Source organism: Taudactylus pleione, unplaced genomic scaffold (genome assembly GCF_031769625.1).
Source record: "Taudactylus pleione unplaced genomic scaffold, aTauple2 ptg000256l, whole genome shotgun sequence".
In the NCBI taxonomy this organism is placed as follows: Eukaryota; Metazoa; Chordata; class Amphibia; order Anura; family Myobatrachidae; genus Taudactylus; species Taudactylus pleione.
The window spans coordinates 25,927,546-25,954,545 of NW_028284658.1; the positions used below are offsets into that span (position 1 = coordinate 25,927,546).

Below are 27,000 nucleotides of genomic sequence, written 5' to 3' on the forward strand. Positions count from 1 at the left end.
TCTAAGCAAGTGAAACTAAAGCTATTAAGTTAGATGTCTTTAATTGGGCTTATTACACTCATCTGTTATCACCTGACAGCCAGGCCTGCACTCTCATCCTCTTATGCTGCTTTGAGGATACTACAATTCTTGAGGCAATAAGTTTTGGACAATTCAGAATGAGGTGATACTTGACCAACAGGCACTTACCAACTGTAATTGTGAACTGCGCACCAGTTGTAGGAGAGTAGTAGCTGCCACCACCATCACTGGCACCTGGAACAACTTCCTTCTGGGTGTTTTCTTGTCGCACCTCGCTACTGTGACTGATTCTTTCTGCCAGCTTGATTAGAACGGTGATGGTTTAGAATGCCGGGTTTAACACAGGACAGCCATGAAATATTTCAGAAAAATGGTTCTCATTTCCTCATTACCTCCAACATGTGCAAAGCAATACATTTGTAAGGCATTTAATTGTTATCAGATAAAATGCCATTGCAAAGCCCTTACCTGGTGTACATCTGAATGTGCAAGGGCTGAGATGCCCACTTTCAGTGTCAGTGGACGCTGAAATACCACTTGGTGCATCATTAGGCGCCACCATCAGTCCCATCATCCAAACCTGCAGCAGCCCTATGGCAGGTGCAGCTTTACCATCTGAATACAGAGTCCTATGTCACCGTTATGCGTTTATGAAAGTAATTTTGAACTGTGACTCTTTACAACCAAAACAGGATGCATGTGCAGACAAAAACATTCCACTGTGTCCTCCTCAGAATCATGTGCTGTTATATTCTTCTCTGATCAGTCACAAGAGAGAACTTTTCTCAAACACCAGAACCTTCAACACAGCAATATTACATATTAATGGCATGAGGCAACAACTGGGGCTACAGAGAATAATGGACTACAGTCACAATTGCGGTTTAAACAGAATTTATAGTAACCTGCGGTTCCCACATAAATGTTTGGGTCATCATTGGGACAGTCTCCACAGGTAGCCTCCCTGGTGGGTACTCTATGAAAGAATTGATGTCAGAGTGATGCCTTCCCTTTACCTGCGCTCAGATCAGATGCTAATTAACATGCAATATCCTGTGTCATAATGTTACTGTGAGCATTCTGCCTCAGAACTGTTGGTACCTTAATACACTTTCTGCACTTATAATGTAATACACTAGCTGCACGGAGCCGAAAATAGAAAAAAAATGTCTGTAATAAGTTGTTTAATCCGATTTTTGTCTGGTAGACGATAAACCCAACCGCACATATTTAAATATGCAGCAAAAATGCAGCTAGATCAGAACTGGTTCTTTACTTTGCTTAGTATCTGTGTAATTTCAGAATATTAAACATGTTTCTGTCATTAATGTTTCAGCCTCATTACAAAGCTATGTAACATTTGTCTTCTCATGAGTAGACTAATTTTCCTCTTGTCAATTTAATAGGGGTCTCCAGATGTTGGTGTGACCCAGCCAATCCGTTCAGCCAATGGTTTGGAAAGGTAAGCAAAGGTTATTGATCCATGAATGAATTGCAGAGGGCATTACATATGTGTGACTCTCACTGCTAACTGTAATTAAGATTGTGGGAGATGTACTTAGCCTTGAAGAGAGATAAAGTACCAACCAATCAGCTCCTAACTGCCACTTTACAGGCTGTGTTTGAAAAATGACAGTTAGGAGCTGATTGGTTGGTTCTTTATCTATTTCCACTTTGTCTCTCTCCAAGGCTTAGTACATCTCCCCTAGGTGTTTATTATTATTTATTGTATTTATTATTATTTATTGCATTTTTACCTAAATATCAGACAGGATTTATGGCTATCTGGCTACATGTTTTCAGTCATCCAGTATTTCTGTTACAGGCATTTGGAAGAATTGTGGCAGCATTGCAGTTTACAAAATGTTTATTGCTTGAGTCAATGCATTAAAAAAACTTAAACACATTAATACCCCTTTTACACCAGAGCTAAAACTTGGGTTATTGCAGGGTTAACCCGGGTAGCTCCTTGGTGTAAAAGGGGACAGGGTTGGATTCCCGGGTTGAGTGACCCGGCAATCCAACCCAGGTAACTTGCAGGGTTTAACAAGGGAATGACCCGTGGAACCCTGCAGTGTAAAATGCGCGATCCGGGTCACGATAAACTGGAGCGTGCCTCATGCTGGTCAGTGGCGCTTGGAGATGACGTCATCTCCAAGTGTCCACTTCCACGCCGGAAGGGCCGGGTCACATTAGACCGGTGTGAACGGCGCTGACACGGGAATTTCCTGGGGCGGCGCTGGCTAAATTCCGGGTCTGATCTGGTTTGGAACCCTGTTCCAACCTCCAGGTTAGACTCGGAATTTAGGTATAAAAGCAGTATAAGAGACATTTGGATTGGGAATACATCTGCAAGTAAACAACATATCAAATGCATTGGCTTGAAAGTTTATTTTTGTTGGAACTTGACATATGGTATCACTGGGATTTTGAAATGCATTGTTGAAATGCAGGTCTACGAAGCATTTACGTTTATGAAGTGACTGATGGCTTAGACTAACCTGGAAATGATTTCCAAATTTTGGCACCTATGTTGTACTATCAGTCTGATGTTGTGCCTCCTGCAGGCCTACGATGATGAGACAGTTTCATGCTCAGTGGCCTAGGTCATTTTTAAAATCAATTTTTGTATTTATTTAATTGATATATAAAATCTTAATTGATATTTTAAATTGTTGCAGAACTCCAACACAAATATAGCAGGTGTAATCTTAATGTATGTACAGTACATGGTAGTAATAAAGACATATATGGCAAGCTTGAATTCTATGCTGGGCACCACATCTTTTTTGTAACCTGACTTATGCCCTTGAACTTTGGCCCTGTCAGACTTGCATTGTAAATAATATTGATTAAACTATAGGGGGGGGGGTAAGGTATATAGGCCCTATTTAACAAAAGATGTGTTCCAGTCCTGAAAATTAACATTCGTTGTCCCACAAGAATAAGAAATGTTTTTACAGGGCTGTATAACAAAAATATCTTGCCGTGACAGCAGCTCGGAAAAGGGGCTTTCCCTGCAAAGATTTTGCCAGCAAAATGACCACCATCACATCACTGCTTTTTATGACAAAGTATCATTTAGTAAGACAGGGATCGCAAGCTCCCTCTCCTGAGAGAATGCCTCCAAAGGCACAAAGCAGCAGCCAATGGGGCCAAGTGTAGCTTTTCAGAGCTTGGTAAATAATAGGTGCCAGACTGTAGTCGTCCCTATTGATAATAATTGGGACTTCACTACAGCGCTAGTAAGCCTTTTGCACGGGATATCTCTATCTCTATCTCTGGTTTCTACATGATTTAAGTAAAAGGAAGCTTTATAAATAGTCCCCATATACACTTATGTTATTTGAACATAGTTAAGAAATATAGGGGAAGATGTATGAAACTCTGGGAAGTGATAAAGTGTAGAGTGCTAAACGACCGACCAATCAGCTCCCAACTGTCATTTTTCAAACACAGCCTGTAACATGACAGCTGGGAGCTGAGTGGCTGGTCGTTTATCACTCTCCACTTTATCTGATTTACTGAACGATTCACACTTTTTTTTGTTTATATTTGTCTTTGAATAGTGACCAGACCACAGTTACAGAGTGCTGGAGTCTGTGTGAATAGTTATGCCATATTCCCATGAATATTAGTACAGTCAGCAAAATGGCTGCTTCAACTCTGTGTAGGAGATGGGCCCATATTAAACCTTATTGTCCATCAGTATTTTCTCTGTTAGCTACAGAAACACAACATCGATGTTGATCGATTCTAAATTGAGCAAAATCAACTAAAATCGAACTTTAGCAAATATACCTCAGGGTGTTCACCTAATGAAGTGAAGGAAGCCACTTCCAGCAAGGAGTTGATGCAACTCGTGATTTCAATAAGCTTAGCTTCATTTACTGTAAATCAGTGCGTTAAATTTAAACTGAATGGGATTGTATAACAGGAGAACAAGCCTCTCCAGCTATTAGTCATATTGCAACATTGTTGGCGGTATTTGAATGCTGTGGACATTTTAGTGCTGGAGAGGTACATGAATGTACAATCTCATTACACACAGTACTGTACAATTATGTTTGTATCATAATGGCTCACCTTTTATTAATGTAACTTATGCACCATACACAATAAGTCACAAATGAGCAGTTATTCAAGGACTAACAGCTCCAGGAACAAACCTTTAATATCACAGACTAACCTTGTGCTGCAATTTCTAGATTTTTTTAGATTGATTTGTCCTTGCTGATACTAACAATTATACCATTAATAATAAATCGACTCCATAAAACTATAGATCTTAAACAAAATAACTTGCAATTGACCAACCCGTCACCTCGTCACAGTTATCAGCCCTCTGCTCTTCTCCATCACCCGCTGTTCTTTCTGCACTGCTCATGACTTTGCCACCTACCAAAACCATTCTATCATTATCTCCTGCCTTGACTACTGAACATCCAGCAATCTGGCCTTCCCATCACTTGCATTATCGCTCTACAATCCTTCCTATATGCTGCGACAAGACAACTCCATATCCGCCTCACTACTCTGCAAATCCCTACACTGGTCCTCCGTTACCTCCAGCAATCTGGCCTTCCCATCACTTGCATTATCCCTCTACAATCCTTCCTATATGCTGCGAGAAGACAACTCCATATCCGCCTCACCACTGCAAATCCCTACACTGGTCCTCCGTTACCTCCAGCAATCTGGCCTTCCCATCACTTGCATTATCCCTCTACAATCCTTCCTATATGCTGCGACAAGACAACTCCATATCCGCTTCACTACTCTGCAAATCCCTACACTGGTCCTCCGTTACCTCCAGCAATCTGGCCTTCCCATCACTTGCATTATCGCTCTACAATCCTTCCTATATGCTGCGACAAGACAACTCCATATCCACCTCACCACTCAGCAAATCCCTACACTTGTCCTCCGTTACCTCCAGCAATCTGGCCTTCCCATCACTTGCATTATCCCTCTACAATCCTTCCTATATGCTGTGACAAGACAACTCCATATCCACCTCACTACTCTGCAAATCCCTACACTGGTCCTCCGTTACCTCCAGCAATCTTGCCTTCCCATCACTTGCATTATCGCTCTACAATCCTTCCTATATGCTGCGACAAGACAACTCCATATCCGCCTCACTACTCTGCAAATCCCTACACTGGTCCTCCGTTACCTCCAGCAATCTGGCCTTCCCATCACTTGCATTATCCCTCTACAATCCTTCCTATATGCTGCGAGAAGACAACTCCATATCCGCCTCACCACTGCAAATCCCTACACTGGTCCTCCGTTACCTCCAGCAATCTGGCCTTCCCATCACTTGCATTATCCCTCTACAATCCTTCCTATATGCTGCGACAAGACAACTCCATATCCGCTTCACTACTCTGCAAATCCCTACACTGGTCCTCCGTTACCTCCAGCAATCTGGCCTTCCCATCACTTGCATTATCGCTCTACAATCCTTCCTATATGCTGCGACAAGACAACTCCATATCCACCTCACCACTCAGCAAATCCCTACACTTGTCCTCCGTTACCTCCAGCAATCTGGCCTTCCCATCACTTGCATTATCCCTCTACAATCCTTCCTATATGCTGCGACAAGACAACTCCATATCCGCCTCACTACTCTGCAAATCCCTACACTGGTCCTCCGTTACCTCCAGCAATCTGGCCTTCCCATCACTTGCATTATCCCTCTACAATCCTTCCTATATGCTGCGACAAGACAACTCCATATCCACCTCACTACTCTGCAAATCCCTACACTGGTCCTCCGTTACCTCCAGCAATCTGGCCTTCCCATCACTTGCATTATCGCTCTACAATCCTTCCTATATGCTGCGACAAGACAACTCCATATCCGCCTCACTACTCTGCAAATCCCTACACTGGTCCTCCGTTACCTCCAGCAATCTGGCCTTCCCATCACTTGCATTATCGCTCTACAATCCTTCCTATATGCTGCGACAAGACAACTCCATATCCGCCTCACCACTGCAAATCCCTACACTGGTCCTCCGTTACCTCCAGCAATCAGGCCTTCCCATCACTTGCATTATCCCTCTACAATCCTTCCTATATGTTGCGACAAGACAACTCCTTATCCGCCTCACTACTCTGCAAATCCCTACACTGGTCCTCCGTTACCTCCAGCAATCTGGCCTTCCCATCACTTGCATTATCGCTCTACAATCCTTCCTATATGCTGCGACAAGACAACTCCATATCCACCTCACCACTCAGCAAATCCCTACACTTGTCCTCCGTTACCTCCAGCAATCTGGCCTTCCCATCACTTGCATTATCCCTCTACAATCCTTCCTATATGCTGTGACAAGACAACTCCATATCCGCCTCACTACTCTGCAAATCCCTACACTGGTCCTCCGTTACCTCCAGCAATCTGGCCTTCCCATCACTTGCATTATCCCTCTACAATCCTTCCTATATGCTGCGAGAAGACAACTCCATATCCGCCTCACTACTCTGCAAATCCCTACACTGGTCCTCCGTTACCTCCAGCAATCTGGCCTTCCCATCACTTGCATTATCCCTCTACAATCCTTCCTATATGCTGCGAGAAGACAACTCCATATCCGCCTCATTACTCTGCAAATCCCTACACTGGTCCTCCGTTACCTCCAGAAAAAAACAACAACACACACACATTTGTAATAGTCAAAGACACATGTAAAGCTGTACTCATGCCACAATATTTTATATTTATATATATATATATATATATATCCCTTGTACAGTAATACATTAGTACCTGTAACAAACTGTCTCTGCCAATCTGTTATTAATAGCAACCTCCTGCTGTGCCTTACAGAGAACCTCATCTTTATAAAAAACATTGGATGGTCGTTTAGAGTTTATATTACCCTGCAATTAGAGAGTTAAATGGCTACAATGATTATATTTATTTATTATTTATTACCAGTTATTTATATAGTTATTATATATCAAATAATTAAAGGGAAAAGCCTTACAAATAAATGATAATGATAATACAGTGTCTAGTACATACCAGAGCATACTGTATTGTCACAGCCACTATTAGGCAGCAGGGTCAGCATCACAGCGTGTGTGGCCCAAAAAATGATCCATATTAATAATCCGATCATAATTGTTTGATTTATTATCAGCATGTGAAATGCGGTGGTGGTGTAGGCCACAGTGTATGGTCACTTTCCATTTGAAAGAACAGGAACCAGGCTACAGCTTTCCTAAATCATATTTTCTGTAGCGTTATAGGAATCTGCTGTTTGCAACAAACACTCATAAGAAGAGAATTAACTCTGGGTTGCTGCAGCTGTTGTATATGTCTGTACAATGAGCATTATATTAGTTGTAATGAGATAGATAAGGCTGAGATGAGCTGGCTCTTTGTAGTGGAGAGTTACCCCGGCTTGTAGTGTTTCTCTGTATGTGAGACAGTGAAAGATCCCTTATACATTGCAGACATGGCCCAGCAGTGTTCTGCATGTATGTATAGTGAGATCCATCTGGAGAACATCACTGGCAAGGTTAATAAACAGTACAGAGACAGCCAGCATTTCCTCCTCTTGTATATGTGTCTCTCCCTCTCTTTTCCCTCATCACATTTCTCGTCTCCTTCCTTTTTTTTATTACCAACAGCTCAGCATAACCATTCTCTTTTATTTTCTTTCAATGCTGTTTTTCTTTTTATGTTAACAAGTAAAATCAGTGAATCATCGAACAATATCTGACTACTATATAATAATGTAGCTTTCGTAGTCTTTGGCAAGCAAAAGGTTAAATTTGCAGTCACATATTGCCAATTTTTCTTGCCCTGACTTCTTTCTGCGCCCCTCCCTCCCTAGGCCTTTTTGGACCATTTTCCAAATTCTTTGGCTGCTGGATTTACGTAAACAAGTTTATTTTTAGGTCCGAGGTCTTGCTCTGATTAGAACGGCTCCCTGTTTTCCCACCAGCTCAGCAGCAAAGGATTATGTACAGCAATAGATGTATATGATTCATATTGTTTTGGGGGCAGTTTGCCTGTATCGTGGTATAGACAAGTAGGTTTCCCCATGAGTTTGTGCATATTCCATACAATGTTTTCTCCTGTCCAAGTTACAAAGATCCAGCTATTCCTAGGGTGAAAATGCTGCTAACAAGCTATGTGTAACCGAAATGTGCTGATTACCAGTCTCACATTGAAAGGGCAGAATAATTTCAAATGTTAAACATTTTCCAAAGAGGCACCTTTACCTCTGTTTTTAAAATTGGAATTTGATTTATTCTTTAACAGCTGTATACTTTGATTAGAGAAGAAAAACCATGGAAGCTGGTTGCTGTGGGTTAGAGGACCATTTCATTGTTTTAGTTCAACTAACTGAGCAATATGCCAATATCTTTCCCAAATGTCACCCTCTGTGTTAACTCTCATCAGTTAGTTGAGTACATGGTGCACTGTCTACTGAGCATGTTTCATGTAGGACTAGCGGTAGCTTTACTAAATGTAAAAACAGGAAATGTTGCATGCATAGGAAAAAAATCTACTTTATGTATGTTTGCCTCTTTATCTTAAATCTCTTTATATTACACTATTAGCTTCCTTTGCTTATTACGTCACACGGAAACATGTAACCGCAATAGGTGCACACGCTGGAATCCCACGGTATTTTAGAGTATTTGCTGCAGTATATTTTTAGATTCTGTCTAACTAGTTCTTGGCATTTATCCACATCTGGTATAGATACATTACAATGTGGGTGATTAGAATATTACAAGTCAGCTCAATCACCCTCCTCCTATAACTGCAGTTACCCTTGTATTTCTTGTTTTCACACCCTTTCTCCTGAAGCACATGCTCACACCCTCACTTATATCATTCTGCACAATTCTCCTTCTTACTGTGTCTTCTTACACTCATGCTTCTTTCTAGCTACCTATATCTCCTTTCCTGGTATCATTTTCTGAGTCAGCACCATCATTACATAAATCATCCTGCCTTTGCCTCTGATTCAGCTTCAGCCCCCCCCCCCCCCCCCCCCTCTCACACACTCAGTCTGCATTACCGCCCCATCTCCTGTGCCCTTCATGTGACTGTCTGGGTGCAGCAATTGGCCCAGACCCATAGCTCTTGTGGTTTCCCTCCCTTCCTTCAGGTGGTTAAATAAACTCTGCGTCCCAACATTTCTTCCTGCTGGGCTTGCAACATCCCTGCAGCCGCTGGGCAATGATTTCCCATAGTAGAAACTATAGGCACTTTCAGAGGCATAATTCTGTGCTGCAGCATGTTGATTTCTTGGTCTTGGTGTACTTCCAAGGCCAGGAACTTTCCAATCTGTTCCTCATTTTTAAAGGAGGCATAAACCACAGTACTTGTTATGTAAAGTTTTTTTTTGGTACAAGTTAAAACAACCACCTTCATGATGATTGTGAGGGCATGATACCATTTTCTTTTCTTAAAAATGATGTGTATTGGCTGGTGCTATGATTTTGTCTAATATACATGTCATTAGTGTCTATGTATTTCTCTTCTTGGAGAGCTCTTCAACCTACTATATTCCATTTTACCAAATGCTTTATCACATCACCTAATATATTATTTTATGTCTGCTGGTATTCTGAGAATAGTTTATTTAAATCATCTTGAATTTTCCAGTGTTGTTTATGTTCTTTTTATCCTGTAAGCATATGTGTCTCCCGATTTAGCCATCTCCATAGATTAATGGTTAGAATAGAGCCCTCCTTTGCATTGATTTTGGAAGATCTCAGAGAATCCTGGATAGGGCAAGAGGAGCATTATCTGTTCCTTCTTCCGTCATACAATTTCTCATCTCTCCATGCTCCCATCTCCCCTATTCCTGTGAACATTAGGGGGTTTATGTAAAAGCCTACGAGATGCAGACATGGACGTGATTCCGATGAATACCCACATTTTAAAGCACCTTCTTCTCCTTTGAATTCCACACCATACGCCTTTGCTTTCCACGCCACCTCTGGCTGTCTTACTTTCCACTTACCTACTGATTTGTATTCAAGCTGATTTCAGCCTCCCTAACGACTATCCTACTAACACTTCTTGGCCCTTGTGTTCTTCCATCTCTCCGACATCTTCAGCTCCTCAAACTCTGTCTTCCATTCACTCTCATCTTGACTCTGTAATGTTCAAGCTTCCACACTCCATCTTCCATTGAGATTGCCCTTACTAAAAGTGACCAATAATCTAAGTATAGCTCAGTCAACTTCTCCCTTTTCTTCCTCCTTGAACTCTGTACAGTTCTATAGACAGTTGACCACCTTCTTTTCCTCAACACACTTCATTGGCCTTTGCAGCACTGTTCTCTCCTGGTTCACCTTATACCCTTCTGAATGCTCTTTTAGTGTCTCTACTATGAACACATCCTCCCTTGCACCGTCTCTGATTCCTCAGGACTCTGGGCCTGATTCAGAGCCGGACGCTATTTGCACTCGCTCGTTCAGAAAAAGGGGCCGGCTATTTAAATTGAGCGCTCACTCTTTGCGGTCTGTTGAAGCCTCTATGTCTGAGCGAGCGAACGAAACACGCGCTCGCTATTTTGTAAAGACGCCCCCTGGCTGCTCGCATCCTACGTCATCTCCGATATTTATTAGATTAATCGAGTACATCGAAAGGCATCTGAACTGCTCGCAGTGCTTGTGGTAGGATTTTCCTACCGCAATCATGCGAACAGTTCAGGCTAAGAGACAACCAAGTGACGTGGTCGATGACGCTGCTTTGTTAATTATGCACACCCTAAAAACGCCCGTTTTGACCGTTTGGCACGCCTGCGTTCGGATCTCCACTCCCTGTTTTCAAGCACCTTCCCCTGTTACCACCCACAAACGCCTCATCCTGTCACTCAAATTAGCAGGCACTCGCTATTTTGCAAGCGCTCGATTTCCGACCGCAGTGACTGGTTGGCGCATGCGCATTACGACCCATACACATGCGCAGATGTGCGAACATCGCTCGGAGCGAACGAGCGGTCGCTTACGAGCGGCTCTGAATCAGGCCCTCTGTACTTTGCCCTCTTATCTTCTAAATTTATACCACTTCTCCAGCTGCACCAGTCTTGCAAATTCCTAATCTAGGACCTGATTCAGCAAGGAACGCAGTTGCTAATACGCATTACAATCGGCTGATTGTTGCGTACTGCACATGTGTGTGCATCGCAGTGCGCATGCGCGAACTAGCCATTGAGATTGGGACTGCAATCGAAATGACTACGCAGACCCATCGCTGAGTGATTGATAGGAAGTGCCGTTTGTGGGTGGTGACGGGGGGCTGGTCGGGCGAACGTTGCCGTGCCAGTGCGTTTGAACACTGTTGCAGGGGCGTGCATAAATTATCCACTGTGATGGCCTACGCAGCCTGAGGCCTGATAGCGTGCATGGAAGTTAGCAATATGTGTTCAGGGCTTTTGCAAGTGTGTGTGAGTCTGTGATGGTACTCAATTGTATGGATGGCTTTGCAGTCTTGCTAAACATTACGGATGTGTGCTAAGTAAAGTGGGCTTCCTTGTGTAGTACTGCGAGGGCATTGCTATCGCAATGGATTAGCGTACTATTGCAGTTGAACTGCGTGCGTAATCACTATTGCATTCGCATTTGCGTTCCGTAGTGAATCAGGCCCCTAGATCCCGATTTCCTCCTGAATTCAATTAATTCTTCTCATCTTCATCAAAGCTCTACCCAACTCCACCCCTTCATAACAATTGTTTTTTCAAGCCTGAAATCCCTTCGAAAGTGATCGGAGATCAGGGGACGATATTGAATTGTTTTGGGCGCCCATGCGTGTAAATAGACCGTTTAGCTGCTTTATGTGACTAAAGTCCTGGTTAGCATGCCCGAAGTAGTTTGGGCACCCAAAACTAGGACTTTTCTCTGATTGTTGCTCGCCACCTCTGGAGGGTACAAGCACAAATCTGATTATCATTGTTTGTCTTATTTTCATCTATTTCTTATCATTGTATATTCTCCCTGTGCTTGCGTGGGTTTCCTCCGGGTGCTACGGTTTCCTCCCACACTCCAAAAATATACTGGTAGGTTAATTGGCTCCCAGCAAAAAAATTAACCCTAGTGTGTATGTGTGTGAGCATGTGATAGGGAACATAGAGTGTAAGCTCCACCGGGGCAGGGACTGATGTGAATGGCCAGATATTCTCTGTAAAGCGTTGCGGAATATGTGTGCGCTATATAAATAACTGGTAATAATAATAATAATAATAATAATAATCTCTCACACTATAATCTATTTAGTGAGCCAAAAGTGGCTGCCTCACTTTTTTAACCATAAGGTAACCTGAAATCCTATTTGATCCTTATGGTGCATACACACGGTACAATTTTCATGAACGATATGAACTATAACGATATCGTTCAACGATATATCGTTCATTTTTATGCAGCCAACGACCTTTCAGCGACCAATGATGCGTGTTCCCGCAGGACGATAACGATATCGTCCCTGCATGCAGGCCAACCTGGTCGATATCGTTCATTTTCTAAATGGGAGAACGATCGTTGGTCGTTGATGTTATGTTTGGTGTGTGGATGAACGATATTGTTCATCCAGCACACCGGGAATTTCATGGAGATCGATCAGAGATATCGTATGCTGAACAGATCGTCCCGTGTGTACGCAGCTTAAGTTCTTTGTAAGGATATCAATATCTCTATCCCAAGGATGTTTAAATTGCTCTACTGTATTCCACTTATCCAGCGCCCTTTCAGTGAAGTAGTTTTTCCTCAAATTTCCCCTGAACCTACCTCCCTCCAGTTTCAGTGCATGACCTCGTGTTCTAATACTTCTCTTCCTTTGAAGAATGGTTCCCTCCTGTACCTTGTTAAAACCCTTGATATATTTTAAAGTTTCTATCATGTTCCCCTTTTCCCTTCTCTGCTCCAAACTATACATATTAAAATATTTTGGTCTTTCTGGGTAAGTTATGTGATGTAGGTCATGTACCATTTTAGTTGCCCTTCTTTGTACAGTCTCTAATGTGCTTATATCCTTCTGGAGAAATGGGGTAAATGTAATAGCCTGCTGACTGTCCCGTGAGAGACTGCCCAATGTTTTAAAGTAGCAGTCATTTAAAAGGCAAAATCAACCTGGTTTTGCCTTTTAAATGCCTACTACTTCAAAACATCGAGCAGTCTCACACGGAACCCGCACGGACTCTTGTTTTTGTGCAATTTCCTGTCAGTTTGGCAAATTGGTGATTTACTGAAGTCAAACAACAGGAAAATGACCCACAAACCGACTTTAGAACAAGTTAAAACATCGGCCCAACAATCAATACTTTTATATAGATGACAATTGAAAAACGACCAAAAATGGATGGACAACCCGCCCAAGTAATAGACCTGTCTAAGACAGGCGAGTTTGGGAGAAGCACTGCACAGATCAGTATGACCTGTCTAGTGCTTCTTAAAAGTGAAAGTAAAGAAATGGCTTGTGGTCCCCCCGAAATCCAGACCCAGACCTTGACCTTTCAGCCTGTTCTGATCATGGGAAATTGGTGGAAAACTGGTGTGGGATCCCCCCCAATTTTTCATTAATCAGCACAAGGCTGCAGGGCCGTAACTAGGGTGGTGCGGCCGATGTGAACCAGCCACCTCCACCTGCGATCGCCCCTTCTAATTTGCTTTTCGTCTACAGCGGACGCCCGCTGCAATGTATAATAGTAACTGTGTGCCCGGCTTCTTCTCTGCTACGCGCACCGCTACTATTAAACTTACAGAAGGCAGCGCTGCAACTGCTTGTCCCCTGAGCTCCGCCGACTCCCCAGTCTGCGCAAGTGTCTTCAAGGACTGGGAGAGACGTCATGACATCTCTCCCAGTCCAGTCCCACAGTGCCCTGCGCCAAGGAACCGTTCCTTCTGCGTTGGGGCCCTGCTGCAACACAGTCAGTGCAAAGAAGGCGGCACAGGCGGGGACGGGGCCACACCACGGGCAGTAAGCTACACAGAAAGAGAGCTAATAGAGGCATACCTCTGATTATGTAGGTGTGGCTTGAGCACTGATTGATACCTTGGATGTGTCATGTGACCAGGAAGTGCACTGCAATGTTTAGAGATCGGAGCTCAGTCAGCAGAAGCAAGAGAAGACACAGTGATGCAGGTGGGAGAATCAATGGACATTGAAGCTTAGTGTAGTGAGGGGTGAGTTACAGTGCATAGTGGGTGAGACAGGCTCCCAGGTATCAGACCCATCTCCATGTGTGCCTCCCCAGCCATTGACCTCACCGCACGTCACTGTTCCTTACCATTCTGTTAATTATGTTTCACATATAAATAATGAGTTTGGTGTTATTCTTTCCCTTTAGTTATTTGACATATAATCATTGTAGCCATTTAACTGTCTAATTGCAGGTAATATAAACTAAAAAATGGCCATCCAATGTGTTTCATAAAGATGATGTTCTCTGAAGGAACAGCAGGAGGTTGCTCTTAATAACAGAGATAGTTTGTTATAATTCCTAATATCTTACTTTACAAGGGCTGAATATATATATATATTAGACTTTCATATTGGCTATTAATCATGACTGATGGACAGCACAGGTCTGAAGGATTTTTTTGTGAGATAGAAGAGGAGTAGAGTATAAGCTTCTTATCTGCTATCATATTCTATGTAACCACTGTGGGTGAGTGGCTAAGAGCTCCTGTCTTTACTTATTTCAGACAGTTACATTCCTCTGAGGAAAAACACAGTCTGATAACACCAAGCAACAAGATTACATGCAAGGACGACCAGGATGTCATTGTAAAAGGTAAATAAATGACCACTGGTTACTCTGTTACCATTTACTTTTAAAATGTGATCCATAGAAACCTTAATTTTTCAATTATGTAATTGTATTATGTTAGCTTGCAAATGATTGCACTGATGCCAGTGCCGGGATTCTGACAGGTGTCGGGATTCCGACATCGGCATTCTAAGCGCCAGCATCCCAACTGTCAGGATTTTGACCGGATCCCATTCCGGTATATTATCCATACAACAATGCATGTGACAGTTAATGGTGAACCATTCTAACCATACGATTTGTAATGTGTTGTGCAAACACACATGTGCACCTGCGCAGACACTTGCAAAGTTGCTCTGTAATAATGAATTTTGGTCAATTTATATCTGATTGGCTTGTTGTGGTTGTAACTGTTTTGTTAGTAACCCTAAATCGGCTCCCTTTCTGTCCTGTGCCTCAGGCTGGTTGCAGCGTGAGGTGAGTGGAGAAGCGAGAAGGCCCTGGTCCAGGATGAAGAAATACTGGTTTATCCTGACTCCAGATTCCCTGGATTGTTACAGTAGCAATGAGAAACCCAGCAAACGTGTGGGGAGCCTGGTGCTCACCAGCTTGTGTTCTGTCATGTGGCCATCTAAGCAAAGTTACAAAGAGACAGGTGAATACATTTTATATACTTGCACCCAGTGCTCTCCTTTCTTTTGTATTGTAGGTGAGGAACACAGCCTGTCAGATACCTATATAGAGTGACAAGGGTAGAACTACAACTATAGCAGCCTGTGAGGTTGTGAAGCATAAATGTATCAGAGGGAATGTACTTGTAAGATCCTTCACAGTCTGATATATTTCTGCAGCAGTTTGGCTGTAAAAGGAATGTGTATAAAGTTCATCCACGTGTTACAGATTATTATTATTATTGTTTATTTATATCCGGCAATTATATTATACAGCTCTGTACAGAGAATATGTAATCAGAGGTAACCTAACCTACCAGTAGGTTTTTTAACTGTGTGAGGGTACCATAGGACCTGGAGAAAGCCTGGGGAGAACATACAAACACACACCTCACTGATAGCAATGTTAACTATTGTGCCACTGTTATGCCCAAATTCAGATTGATAATAATGTAATTAGCACAGTGTAGTATTAGCATGGAGTAGAACTTGCTGGGTGGGTTTCACTTTAGCAAAAGAGATGCGAAGTAGCTTGGTGGGGATGTAGTCTGGAACTCGACGGTCTAAATGCCGACCGCCGGCTTCCAGACTGCTTTATCCCGACTAGGGACGAATGACAGGCGTCTAAATGTAGACGCCTGTAATTTGCCCGACGTCGGGAGACCAGCGCCCGGCATCCCAATCGAGCGGACAGCCGCAGGGGGGAGGGTTAGGTTTAGGGCTCCCGGGGGGGACTTAGGGTTAGGCACCCCCCTGGGAGGTTAGGGTTAGGCTAGGGGGAGGGAGGGTTAGGGTTAGGCACCCCCAGGGGGAGGTTAGGGATAGGCACCCCCCCCGGGGGGACTTAGGTTTAGGCAACGGGGAAGGGGCGGTTAGGTTTAGGCACAGAGGGGGGGTTAGGGTTAGGCATAGGGGGGGAGGTTAGGGTTAGGCACCCCTAAGGAGGGTTAGGGTTAGGGGGGTTAGGTTAGTTGATATTTACCTTTAGGACGATCGGGATTTCCAGCGCTGTCGAATAGCCGCTGTCGGGATTGGATGCGCCCGGCGGTAACACATATCATGCCCGCTTGGTGGGGCAGTATAGCTTCTTCAAGTTATGTCCCTGGGTAGAATAATGAGCCACTTATTAATCCATCTAATCCCATGTAATGAGACTATGATAAGTTTCTATGGGACAACATTTCTATGAGTAATGCCGGGTACACACTAGACGATATGTCAGAAACATTGTCTAGTGAGAACCCTCAATGTCACTTACGATGCGCGCTCCCGCACATCGTCAGCAACATCGCCCATCAGACCTGCAACATCGCCAGCGAGGGCCATGCTGCATTCGCTGTCGCTCCCATGTGTATGCACTTACCGATGCTGGGATCCCCGCCGGGTCCCGTCGCACGATAGGTCGGCTGGGAACACATCGTTAAATGTGTACCCAGCTTTAAGACAAATGTTTAGTTTCATAAATTGTCACTTGCACTCCACTAACACATGCTCTGTGTCCTCAGGGTACTGGAATGTAACAGTGTATGGGAGGAAACACTGTTACCGCTTGTATACAGAACATCTCAATGAGGCTGTGCATTGGGTGTGTGCCATTCAGAAAGTGATCGACAGCAAAGCCCCGCAGGAGACGCCCACACAGCTGCTCATTAAAGATATTGAAGTGAGTGAATTTCCCTAAAGGCTGCCCTACAAAATTATAGATACGTGCAGTGATGCTCAAGAGAGTTTCTGCATAAATGTGACCTTAAAAGTTTTGTGATCTTCATCTCGTAAAAATAGATATAGAGAACTTAATAAATCCAATAACACACAAAAGAATATAATATACTTTTATTGATCACATTTCTTTGTTGGACAAAGTATTGGAACCTTTAGAATTGATGTGACCCTCTTGAGCAGCAATGATTCAATCACACATTTATGTAATTGCTGATCACTATCGCACATTGAATTGGTGGAATTTTGTCCCTTTTCCCCTTACAGAACTCCTTCAACTCATGGATGTCAGGGGGCTCTCTTGCAGGAACACCCCACTATAGTTCTGTCACAGAATTTCTATAGTAATAATGTCTGGAATTTGATTTGGCATTCCAAAATGTGAAACTTCTTTTGCTACGACCATTTTTTGTTAGAATAACTTGTGAGTTTAGGGCTGTTGTCTTGCTGCAAGACCCACCTTCTGTTGAGCTTAATTTGACAGATATGAACGGATACCCCGACATTCTACTGCAAAATTTGCTTGTACAACGTAGAATTCATCAACGATTTGCTATCAACCTGGCAGTGGATTGGTCAATGTGAATTTGTTCGGCAATACACCTTGACCAATACCAAGTGAGCATCAACAAACCTTTGTGGTAAAGACCAGATTTCGTTAGACTCCAGTTTATACATTCTAAATAGTGCAGGGCCTCCCGAAGTTAAAGATAATTTTCACCCCTTTGACTCCTGACTGTCCTTAACTTAACTGATAGTCTTAGAAGATCACATATGTTTTCCAACAAATACATTTAACCTTGGTTATTTTTGGTAAACTAATTAATTAAAATCATATTCTTTTGTGTGTCATCTGATTTATTGGGTTCTCTTTATCAAAAGTTGTCTCCTTTCTTTAATCTCCCATTTCCGTATGTGGTGACCCACAAATCTAAATTCATGAGGTTTAGCCATATGGTAGGTCAAGCTATTTTGTTCTGTAATATATTCAGCAGTGCACCACAGAAAGCTTTCGTGTCTCAAAATATTCAATAATCTCAGCTATTCTACATATAAAAGCTCTGGTGAAACAGGATGTTTGCAGAAATCAGAAGCTAATTTGCAGTTTTGTAAGTAGGAAGTTGCACAAAATTACATATGTTCTCTAGAATCTGCAACGCAAGCGGATAACCACTATTGTGTCAGTGCCGTGAGAAAATCTTACAGTATCTTTTATTTCTTTCTGTTTCCCTTTTTATACTTTCTTCAGGAAAATCATTTCAACAAAGATATTGTGGATGAAATCTACAAACTCAACCCCATTCTACGACATACAAAAAACCCTCTCTATGCTCCACTGTTACCATTCTCCTATGGATCTGACGATCATTCTCGTGAGTGTCGGTGCCTTGTGTGTCTATGCTTATTCATGCATAATATATAATCATAGGGGCTGAGAAAGACTGAACACAAGTCAGTTTTGAGCACGGACCTTTCATGTGTTTGCACTGTGCATGCTGTGAAACTGATCACACGTAACTACAGGCATTGCAGAGTGGTATGCAACTCAGTCACATCTCCTCTTTCAACTCTAAGGGCGCAGCCAGGTGGTAATTAGACTTTCACACATAGGAAAACTTTATTGAGGGCCACACTGCCTGTTTTTGCACAGGTCTCTTGTACTGTGGATAAAGCTGGTGCAAATGTGCACTGAAACCAGGTGCATAAATACATAAAAGTCTGTATATAGGGGTGATAATCTGCATCTTTCCATGTGCACGCAATGTTGGTGTAATTATGGCCAACTGGTGTCCAACGCTGCATCAGTTCCACAATGTCTATCACACCTTAATCTGTATTATGGTTACATGGCCAGTTTTATTTGTATTGTTATAACATTCCTCCCAACATTATAAAATGCACGATCAGCAAAATTAGCCAGGTCCATTTTCAGTATTGGCCAAAACCATTTCAGGGTCTGTGAATAAAGACTTCCCTGCTAAAATCGTGACGATTGGGAAGATTGACATGAATAGTACTGTACATTGAATAGTACTGATCGTGTTGTCTATAACATGAACATATATATATATATATATATATATATATATATAATTTTTTATATATATATATATATATATATATATATATATATAAAAATTGGTCAAGAGGTACCGTATGTATAGAAAAAGTTTACTTGAAATGTGTTTTTTGTTGTTGTAGAATTGATAACAGACTGTACCTAATATTTGAAAGCATAAAACAAGTAATAGACTCTTTAATTGTGTCAGTCTACTTAGCTGTTACATGTCCTTTTCCATTTTAATGAGTCACAATTGGAACTAGACTCCAGACCCCAAAGCATGTCCAATGTAATAATTAAAACATTAAAGGTAGTCTACAAGTTTATCATCCGCAAACAGATCATTTACCGCAAGTGCAGCTTGTCCCTAGGGGGATTCCCACTCCAGAGAATAAGGAAATCATTGTTTCCACATCGGGACCCCAGACGCCAGGGAGTTTCGAAATGTCTTATTCACTCTCTGTCCTTTGATCCCTTGTCCCGGCTCCCTCCCTCTAGTCTGGCAGAAATAGAGCACAAACTTCCCACATTAAATATTAAAATTCACCCATCATCTCTGATGCAACTAAAATAAGCTTTGCTTAATCCATTTTTATAGCTGTTTGTGCCGCCCCCCTCGGAAAGTCAATCTGTGACTCTAACGTTTGTTCTTTAAAGTGGTATTGGACTAAAGGCAGAATAGATCTCTATTATAAAACCATAAACCGTTTTTTAGGACATATATTACATTTTCTGTCATGTGACTATTATTTGTCCACATGACCAGCATGTTCTAGAGAAGGGTATGCAGTGGGGAAGTCGGCGGACGTAATCCCGACGGCCGGCTTCTCGACTGCTTTATCCTGGTGAGGGTTAAATGACAGGCGTCTAAATCTAGACGCCTGTCATTTTACCGACGCCGGGAGACCGGCACCCCGCATCTCGATCGAAGTGATGCCGGGGGCCGCTGCGGACAGCCGCAGGGGGGGGGGAGGGTTAGGTTTAGGGCACCCGGGGGGGACTTAGGGTTAGGAACCCCCCTGGGAGGTTAGGGTTAGGCACCCCCAGGGGGAAGTTAGGGTTAGGCACCCCCCCGGGGGACTTAGGTTTAGGCAGCAGGGAAGGGGGGGTTAGGTTTAGGCACTTAGAGGGGGGGATTAGGGTTAGGCACTGGGGGGAAGGTTAGGGTTAGGCACCCCTAAGGAGGGTTGGGTCGGGGGGGGGTTAGGTTAGTAGATTCTTACCTAGGGACGATCAGGATTTTCACCCATGTTGGGCAGCCGCTGTCGGGATTCCAATTCCCTAGAGAAGTGGTCCCTAACTCCAGTCCTCAGTTACCCAACAGGTCATGTATTGAGGATTCCTGTGGAAGCAGGTGGGATAACTACTGAACCTAGCAACATAGATCAACTCACCTGTGCAAGATTAAAGAAACTACAAACGTGACCTTTTGGAAGTACTTGAGGGCTGAGTGCCTGATTCAGACCCGCTCGTGAGCGCTCGCAAGCGGGTCGATGGTGCCCAAGTACGCTTGTGCACTTCGGAGGCGGCCCCTTTGGTGGGCGTGCCGGGGGTGTGGCTGCCCAGACGGAAGCGTTCCCATGGGAACACCTACCATCTGGGTCCGGCCCCACTGACATCACTAGTGACATCACTGACATCACTAGTGATGACATCACTGACATCACTAGTGATGTCAGTGGGAGTGCTTTTGGCTCTGATAGAGCCAAAAGCACTCCTGGGCTTGCGGCAGCGAGACCGTACCGCAGGGTCTCGTCGCAAGCCCGATGGTCGCGATGGTCTTGACCATCGCGACCATCATTTTGGCCGCTCGCTATAGCTGTGGGTGGTCACCCACAGCTATGCAAGCGGCCAGGAAGCCGCTCCAAAAAGGAGCAGGGACGGCCCTGATTCAGAGCAAGCGCTCTGTCAGAGCGTCCGGCTCTGAATCAGGGCCTGAGAACCACTGATGTAGAGCAACCATGGGCAACTAGCTTTATTTTGGGTGTCACGTTTGTTCCCTTACTTCTCTTCAATACAGGTTACAATTTTTGCTAAAATAAAGATACAACATTAATAACAACAACAACAAAAATGAACAACAGGGATATGTTTTCTCCCTCAGGGTGTTTCTGGCATTAGTATAAATAAAAAGATTCAAAAGCAAAACTATGTGTTTGCTGACATCCATTATTTAAAATAAATGATGTCATACAATTTTATTGGATGATGTCAGGGATAATGGAGGCTGCAGAAAAGCCTTTCAACATGCTAATGTCACAGGAGGCCTCTTCTGTAAATGGATGGCTCCTGCTGGCTTCTGTGATCCGCTGCTGCATCCGAAGATCACTCTGCATGACCATCGGCCATCTGTGTAACCTTCAGGTTACTCAGGATGGCCGGTGTTTTAATGCTGCTGAATCCAGTGAAACTGCATACAATAACCTGCAACCAGGCCGCGGCATCCATGCATAGTGAGCAAGCTCGCAGAAGGAGATCTGCACATGTGCAGTATTTACCTTCTGCATGCGCAGTGCTTCAAACATCAGAGTTGTACGCTAACCATCGTCTTTGCATACAACTGTTTCAATCAGTTTCAATTGATGTCAAACTTAGGAAACCTGTTTCTGTCTGTCTGGAACATGCTGAAAGTTGCTGTTCCACAATAGTTGGAGAGTTAAAAACTATGAATTTTAACTTGCCAAATAAAAACTGCAATATACTTCCTCTCAGTATGCTGTTACCTAAAGCCAAGAGCCATAGTACAGTGAGAGCTCGCAGCACAGAAAAGCTCAATCCTTCCCCTTTTCTAGGGCACAACGGAGTGGAAGCTCTCAGTTCTTCTTACACTGAAGTTATGACCTTCCCATAAACTGTTATCTCATCCTTGATCTTAGCAGCTCCCTACATGTGCCTGACCCCTGTCTCCAAGCAGGTCAGGGGAGATGAACAATACATTTGAAAAGTGATCAAGTTGTGGCATTCCCATGTGATGTGATATTTCCCTGATCTTCAGCATTAATAATTAAAAATACTTATTTACTGTATTTCACAGGACTCCTCCACATGTCCTTAGAATGCAGTCAGAGTCCCACCTCTCAATCTCATTGGAGGCAGAGCTGGATTAGGGGGGGGGGGGCACAGGTATCATGGTGTCCCGAGCTCCCCCACTCTGAGCCCCCTCCTTCTGGGACGAAGCACAGAGCTGTACTGTGCACTCCCGTGCATTTTCTAAAAGTCGGATGACGAGTGGTGGTGGGACAAACAATAAATGGGGGTGGGCCAAATCAGGAGTGGGGGCGGCGCTGACAAGAAGGGAAGGGCCAGAGGAGTGGGGGCGGGCAGCCCTGTCTTAAGTGTCCTGGGCCCTGTGAAGGCTTAATCCGGCTATGATTGGAGACACTAGTGTCTCCAAAGTAGCTGCCAAGTATCTAGTATGAACAATTAGGTCCCTGACCTCTGGGTACAGTGACATGTAGATGCCTGTACATCATCACTTCTTGCACAGCTAGGAGCTTAAAATAGTGTGAGGAGCCAGGTAAGTAAATGCAGCTGAAAGGGGGACAAAGATACATTTGCCTCCACAAAGGGGAGTATCCAGTTAGCCCCGAATATTGTTCGGGTTCTAATGGATTATCCCCGTTTTTCACCAATGTTTTTTTTCACCCTATCATATTATTTTGGTCAAAATAACAGGATAGTTCTCCCGAAAACACATAGGACTCGCGATAAGCTCACGGACCTGTGTGTTTTTGCCATTTAGGTGGTGAAAAAACGGAACTTATCGTGGATTATTAGTTGGGACACATCAGGTCCCGAAAAATATCCACGATAAGTGCCTGCGTTGGGCGGCACTTCGGGGCTAATAGGGTAGCCTTTGCAACACTAATTAGCAGCGTTACTTTAGTGCTGCTAAATGGATAGCCCCCAAAATGTGTAACACAATGTCCCTTTATATTGTGTAGCCAAAATGATACCATTACGTATTCAGTTTAAGATTACGTAGCACATCATGTCACCAGTTCTGCAGGACTATGACAGGGTATTGTTTCAGCCTCGCAGCAGGTAACAATTACCCAGCTTGTCTCCAGCCCCATCGCTCTGACCTGGAATTAGCAGTGGATGCTGGTGGCTCTGGGTTTGTCAAGACTGTTCCTATGAGAAACAGGGAAAGGTTAATGTGATGCCTGATGTAGCCAACAAGACAGCACTCTACACTTCAGTATTTGTATGATGCCAAAGACACAAGTGACAGAGCAAAACATTTCATGAAGAAAAATACATTTTATGTGTCATTTTATTCATGCATATTTTAGTAAGTAACTATATAAGAATATTTATCAGATGACAGACCTGCCTTAAAACTGAAATATAACTATTGACACTTTTACTACGATTGCTGCATTATTACTGAGATGTATGCTATTTCATATTTGTTTCATTTGATGGGAGGAACTCTCATACTGTAGTTGCTGGACCACAAATCTTTTCCTATTAGTAAACAGTCACAATGAGCGTCTGCCTGAGAAGTCCTATGAACATTTGTGAAAATTGGTGGAAGAGGAAACATATGTTGAACTGATAGCAGATAATCTAATGTTGTAATTTTCCTAGTCCAATTTGCTATTTAAAAGTAAACATCTCATAGGTTGCTATGGGTAACAGCCACCTGTTCCCAATACACCAGTTGAGCAAGTATTACAGAGCACCATATAGAAACAGATACTAAAACATAAAGTTGTTGTGTAGAGTTATGAGAGGGTTGAAGTAAATGGTTTGTGAGCACTTCTAATTGTGCTCTTACATGTATTTATTTTTAGCATACCTTAAGTGTCCTTTCAGGTCACATACACAAAAGGTTTGGATTTATGCCCATACAGAGTTTCAGCTAGTGCAGATAATACCAGAACTCTGCTTGGTCTTTCTTTGTCCTTGGCCTTGAAATCATACTGTGTCACACTCTGTTTCTCTCAGCACATATGAAGGGTTATACAACTCTGCGTGATGAGGCAGTGAAAATTTTCAACTCCCTTCAGCAAATGGAGAGTGAGAGAGACCCTGTGCCACTGATGCAGGGGGTTCTCCAGACATGTCTAGACCTGCGACCTCTTCGTGATGAAGTTTACTGCCAAGTTATCAAGCAGACCACTGACCCACCGGAGCCAGGGAGTTTATCTGACCTCAGATACTGGCAGTTACTTACCTGTATGAGTTGCACTTACCTACCCAGCCCTACTGTCCTTCGTTTCTTCCGATTTCACTTGCAGAGGTAAGTCAGAAATGCTTTATAAGTCATGATGATGAGATTGTCATATTCTGTAGTTAGCTCATGTAGACCGGGATTAGGAAAATTTGGGCTTGGCCAGCTGCTGTGGAACTACAAGTCCAAGGCATGCTTGGACTTGTAGTTTGGCAGCAAGCCACCCACAGTTTGCCTTCTATTGCTTTAAAACAGTGGTTAGCAACAGGTGGATCTCAACTTGACCAATAGCTGAAAGAAAAACAAGAATATCTCACTACAGATGGGGTTTTAAAGACACAATCATGTCATATCATATGAGAGTTCATGGAATTTTTTACTATTCGTGTTTTTTTGTAGAATATTTCAAGTTTAATATAGCATAGTGCATACAGCCGGAAAATAGACAAGAAACCAAGACACATTTACAGTTACAGTAAACCATATCCCAGTTCAAGAACACTCAGGTTTAAAGTGTATCTTTCAGCTTGTTCTAAAAAGGTCATTGTAAACATCTCAAGGGCCAGTTTTTGCAGACCGTTGCCCGAATGGTCTACTTTAATAAATCGCAGTGGTAAAACATTCTGATCCTGACTCTCAGGTACATGCAGTGTCAAAGTCGCACGTAAGCGGCCAATGTTTTATGTCTGCTCATGCGTCCGAGTCGCACTGCGCATACGTCACAATGGTTCCTGTCCGGGAAAGCAGAGCGAATTTGCACACAGAAGTTATGGATTCAATGGGTGTTTCTTGGTGGTAACCGGGGGGTGGTTAGGCACACCCGGGCGTGTCACTGGCAGCGACTGCATCTTTTACCACCGTAGAGCAGGCACATGACGCCATGTTCATCAGGAGAAATTGTACCTGCCATAGGGCTAGTGTAAGCTTCGATGGTGTGACCAATGGTGCGTCTAAAAACCATCTAAAGAGGCACCACAACAGATTAGCGCAGAGTCAGTGGGCCTTTCAGCAGGAAGATCATCGGTCGCGGTATTATCATATAGATGCACCTCTGAATCAGGCCCTCTGTATCGATGAGGTTAGCAGTTTTGCAAAATATTAAGTACCACAGGCAAAATAGACATATTGATAAATAGATCTCTTATTGGGAATCAGTTACCTATAGGATATGGCCAGTTTTCTTGCTGAGAGGTCTCAGTCGGCAGTATTAGAATGATTTGCATTTTGGTCTTAAGTCGTTGTTTTAAGAGAAAATTGCTGCAGCAAAGACACATGTCTCCATGATATTTCTTTCTGCCCCTTCCTAGAACGCGAAACTGTTACCCCGACACAGAAATGGAGAAGTATGCCGACTTCATCCCAGCTTCCTTGGATAAGACAAACCAGCGTGAGTATGTGCCGTCCTACGAGGAGATCTCAGTGCTTATCCAGAGGCAGGAACTGATGTGCACTATACACTACCCAGGAGCAGGCGTCTGCAAAGTCCCAATCACATCCCATACCACAGCTGGAGAGGTGAGAGCTTTTATGGTTGCTAAGAATTGTATCTAGTCGCTGCTTGTCTATGAAGTGGGGATATGACATGTGTTTTGAAGCTTTGGTGCTACACTTACATAGCATCCCGATGGGTTATGGTGAGGTTGGCTTCAAGGAGCCTAAGTACCGTCCACTATGTGTAATGCAGAAAGAACCTTAGTCATTTTCATACTCATAACTAGCATATGCTATTTCACGGAGCCATGACATTTATGAAATCTTAATACTGTTGTACACACCATGCAAATTTTTATTATTTAAGATGTACATTTCTTCTTATTTGTGACTTGTGCGACTTGCTTTCAAATCTTGCTGCTAAAAAAGTGTTGCTTTTCAGTGCCTAAGCTTGTATCTCATTGAACAAATCTGGGACATCTGTAAAGCTGGCCACACACTAGAACAACTTACATCCAACCAGCCAACTTGTTGATTGGTTGGAATGAAAATCTGGTAACGTATGGGAGTAACTGATGATCAGCAATTTGCTCCTAAATGCCAGAAAACAGATGAAAATGGTCATTCAGACAAGTTTGTTAAATGTTTGATCTAAACTATTTGTTCAAACAACAGTTTTGATCCATTTTCCAGTGTTTGGGAGAAAATTGCTGATTATCATTTGCTTTCATACCTTCCCAGATTTTCATTCAAGCCAATCAACTAGTTGGCTGGTTGGACAGATAATCTTTAGATGATTGGCCAGCTTAAAGCTGCCCACACACTAGACCAACTTACATCCAACCAGCCAACTTGTTGATTGGTTGGAATGAAAATCTGGTAAGGAATAGGAGTAAATGATGATCAGCAATTTGCTCCTAAATGCCAGAAAACAGATGAAAATGGTCGTCAGACAAGTTTGAACAAATTGTTTAGATCAAACATTTAACAAACAACAGTTTTTGTCCATTTTCCAGCATTTGGGAGCAAATTGCTGATTGTCATTTGCTTTAATTCCTTACCAGATTTTCATTCCAACCAATCAACTAGTTGGATGGTGGGATGTAAGTTGGTCTAGTGTGTGGCCAGCTTAAGTCTTCATGCCATAGTTTGAATCCC

At 43.1% G+C, this 27,000-nt stretch overlaps 1 protein-coding gene across 2 annotated transcripts in view; it reads left to right on the forward strand.

The window, feature by feature from the left end:
• PLEKHH3 (pleckstrin homology, MyTH4 and FERM domain containing H3) overlaps positions 1-27,000 on the forward strand; it is a 91,794-nt gene that overhangs the window by 44,707 nt on the left and 20,087 nt on the right. For both annotated transcript variants that reach the window (XM_088480757.1, XM_088480758.1), the window contains exons 2-8: positions 1,428-1,483; positions 14,716-14,804; positions 15,241-15,435; positions 16,957-17,114; positions 18,420-18,543; positions 24,186-24,480; positions 25,719-25,926. In XM_088480757.1, the coding sequence (XP_088336883.1) occupies positions 1,428-1,483; positions 14,716-14,804; positions 15,241-15,435; positions 16,957-17,114; positions 18,420-18,543; positions 24,186-24,480; positions 25,719-25,926 (1,125 nt within the window). The remainder of the gene's footprint in view (positions 1-1,427; positions 1,484-14,715; positions 14,805-15,240; positions 15,436-16,956; positions 17,115-18,419; positions 18,544-24,185; positions 24,481-25,718; positions 25,927-27,000) is intronic.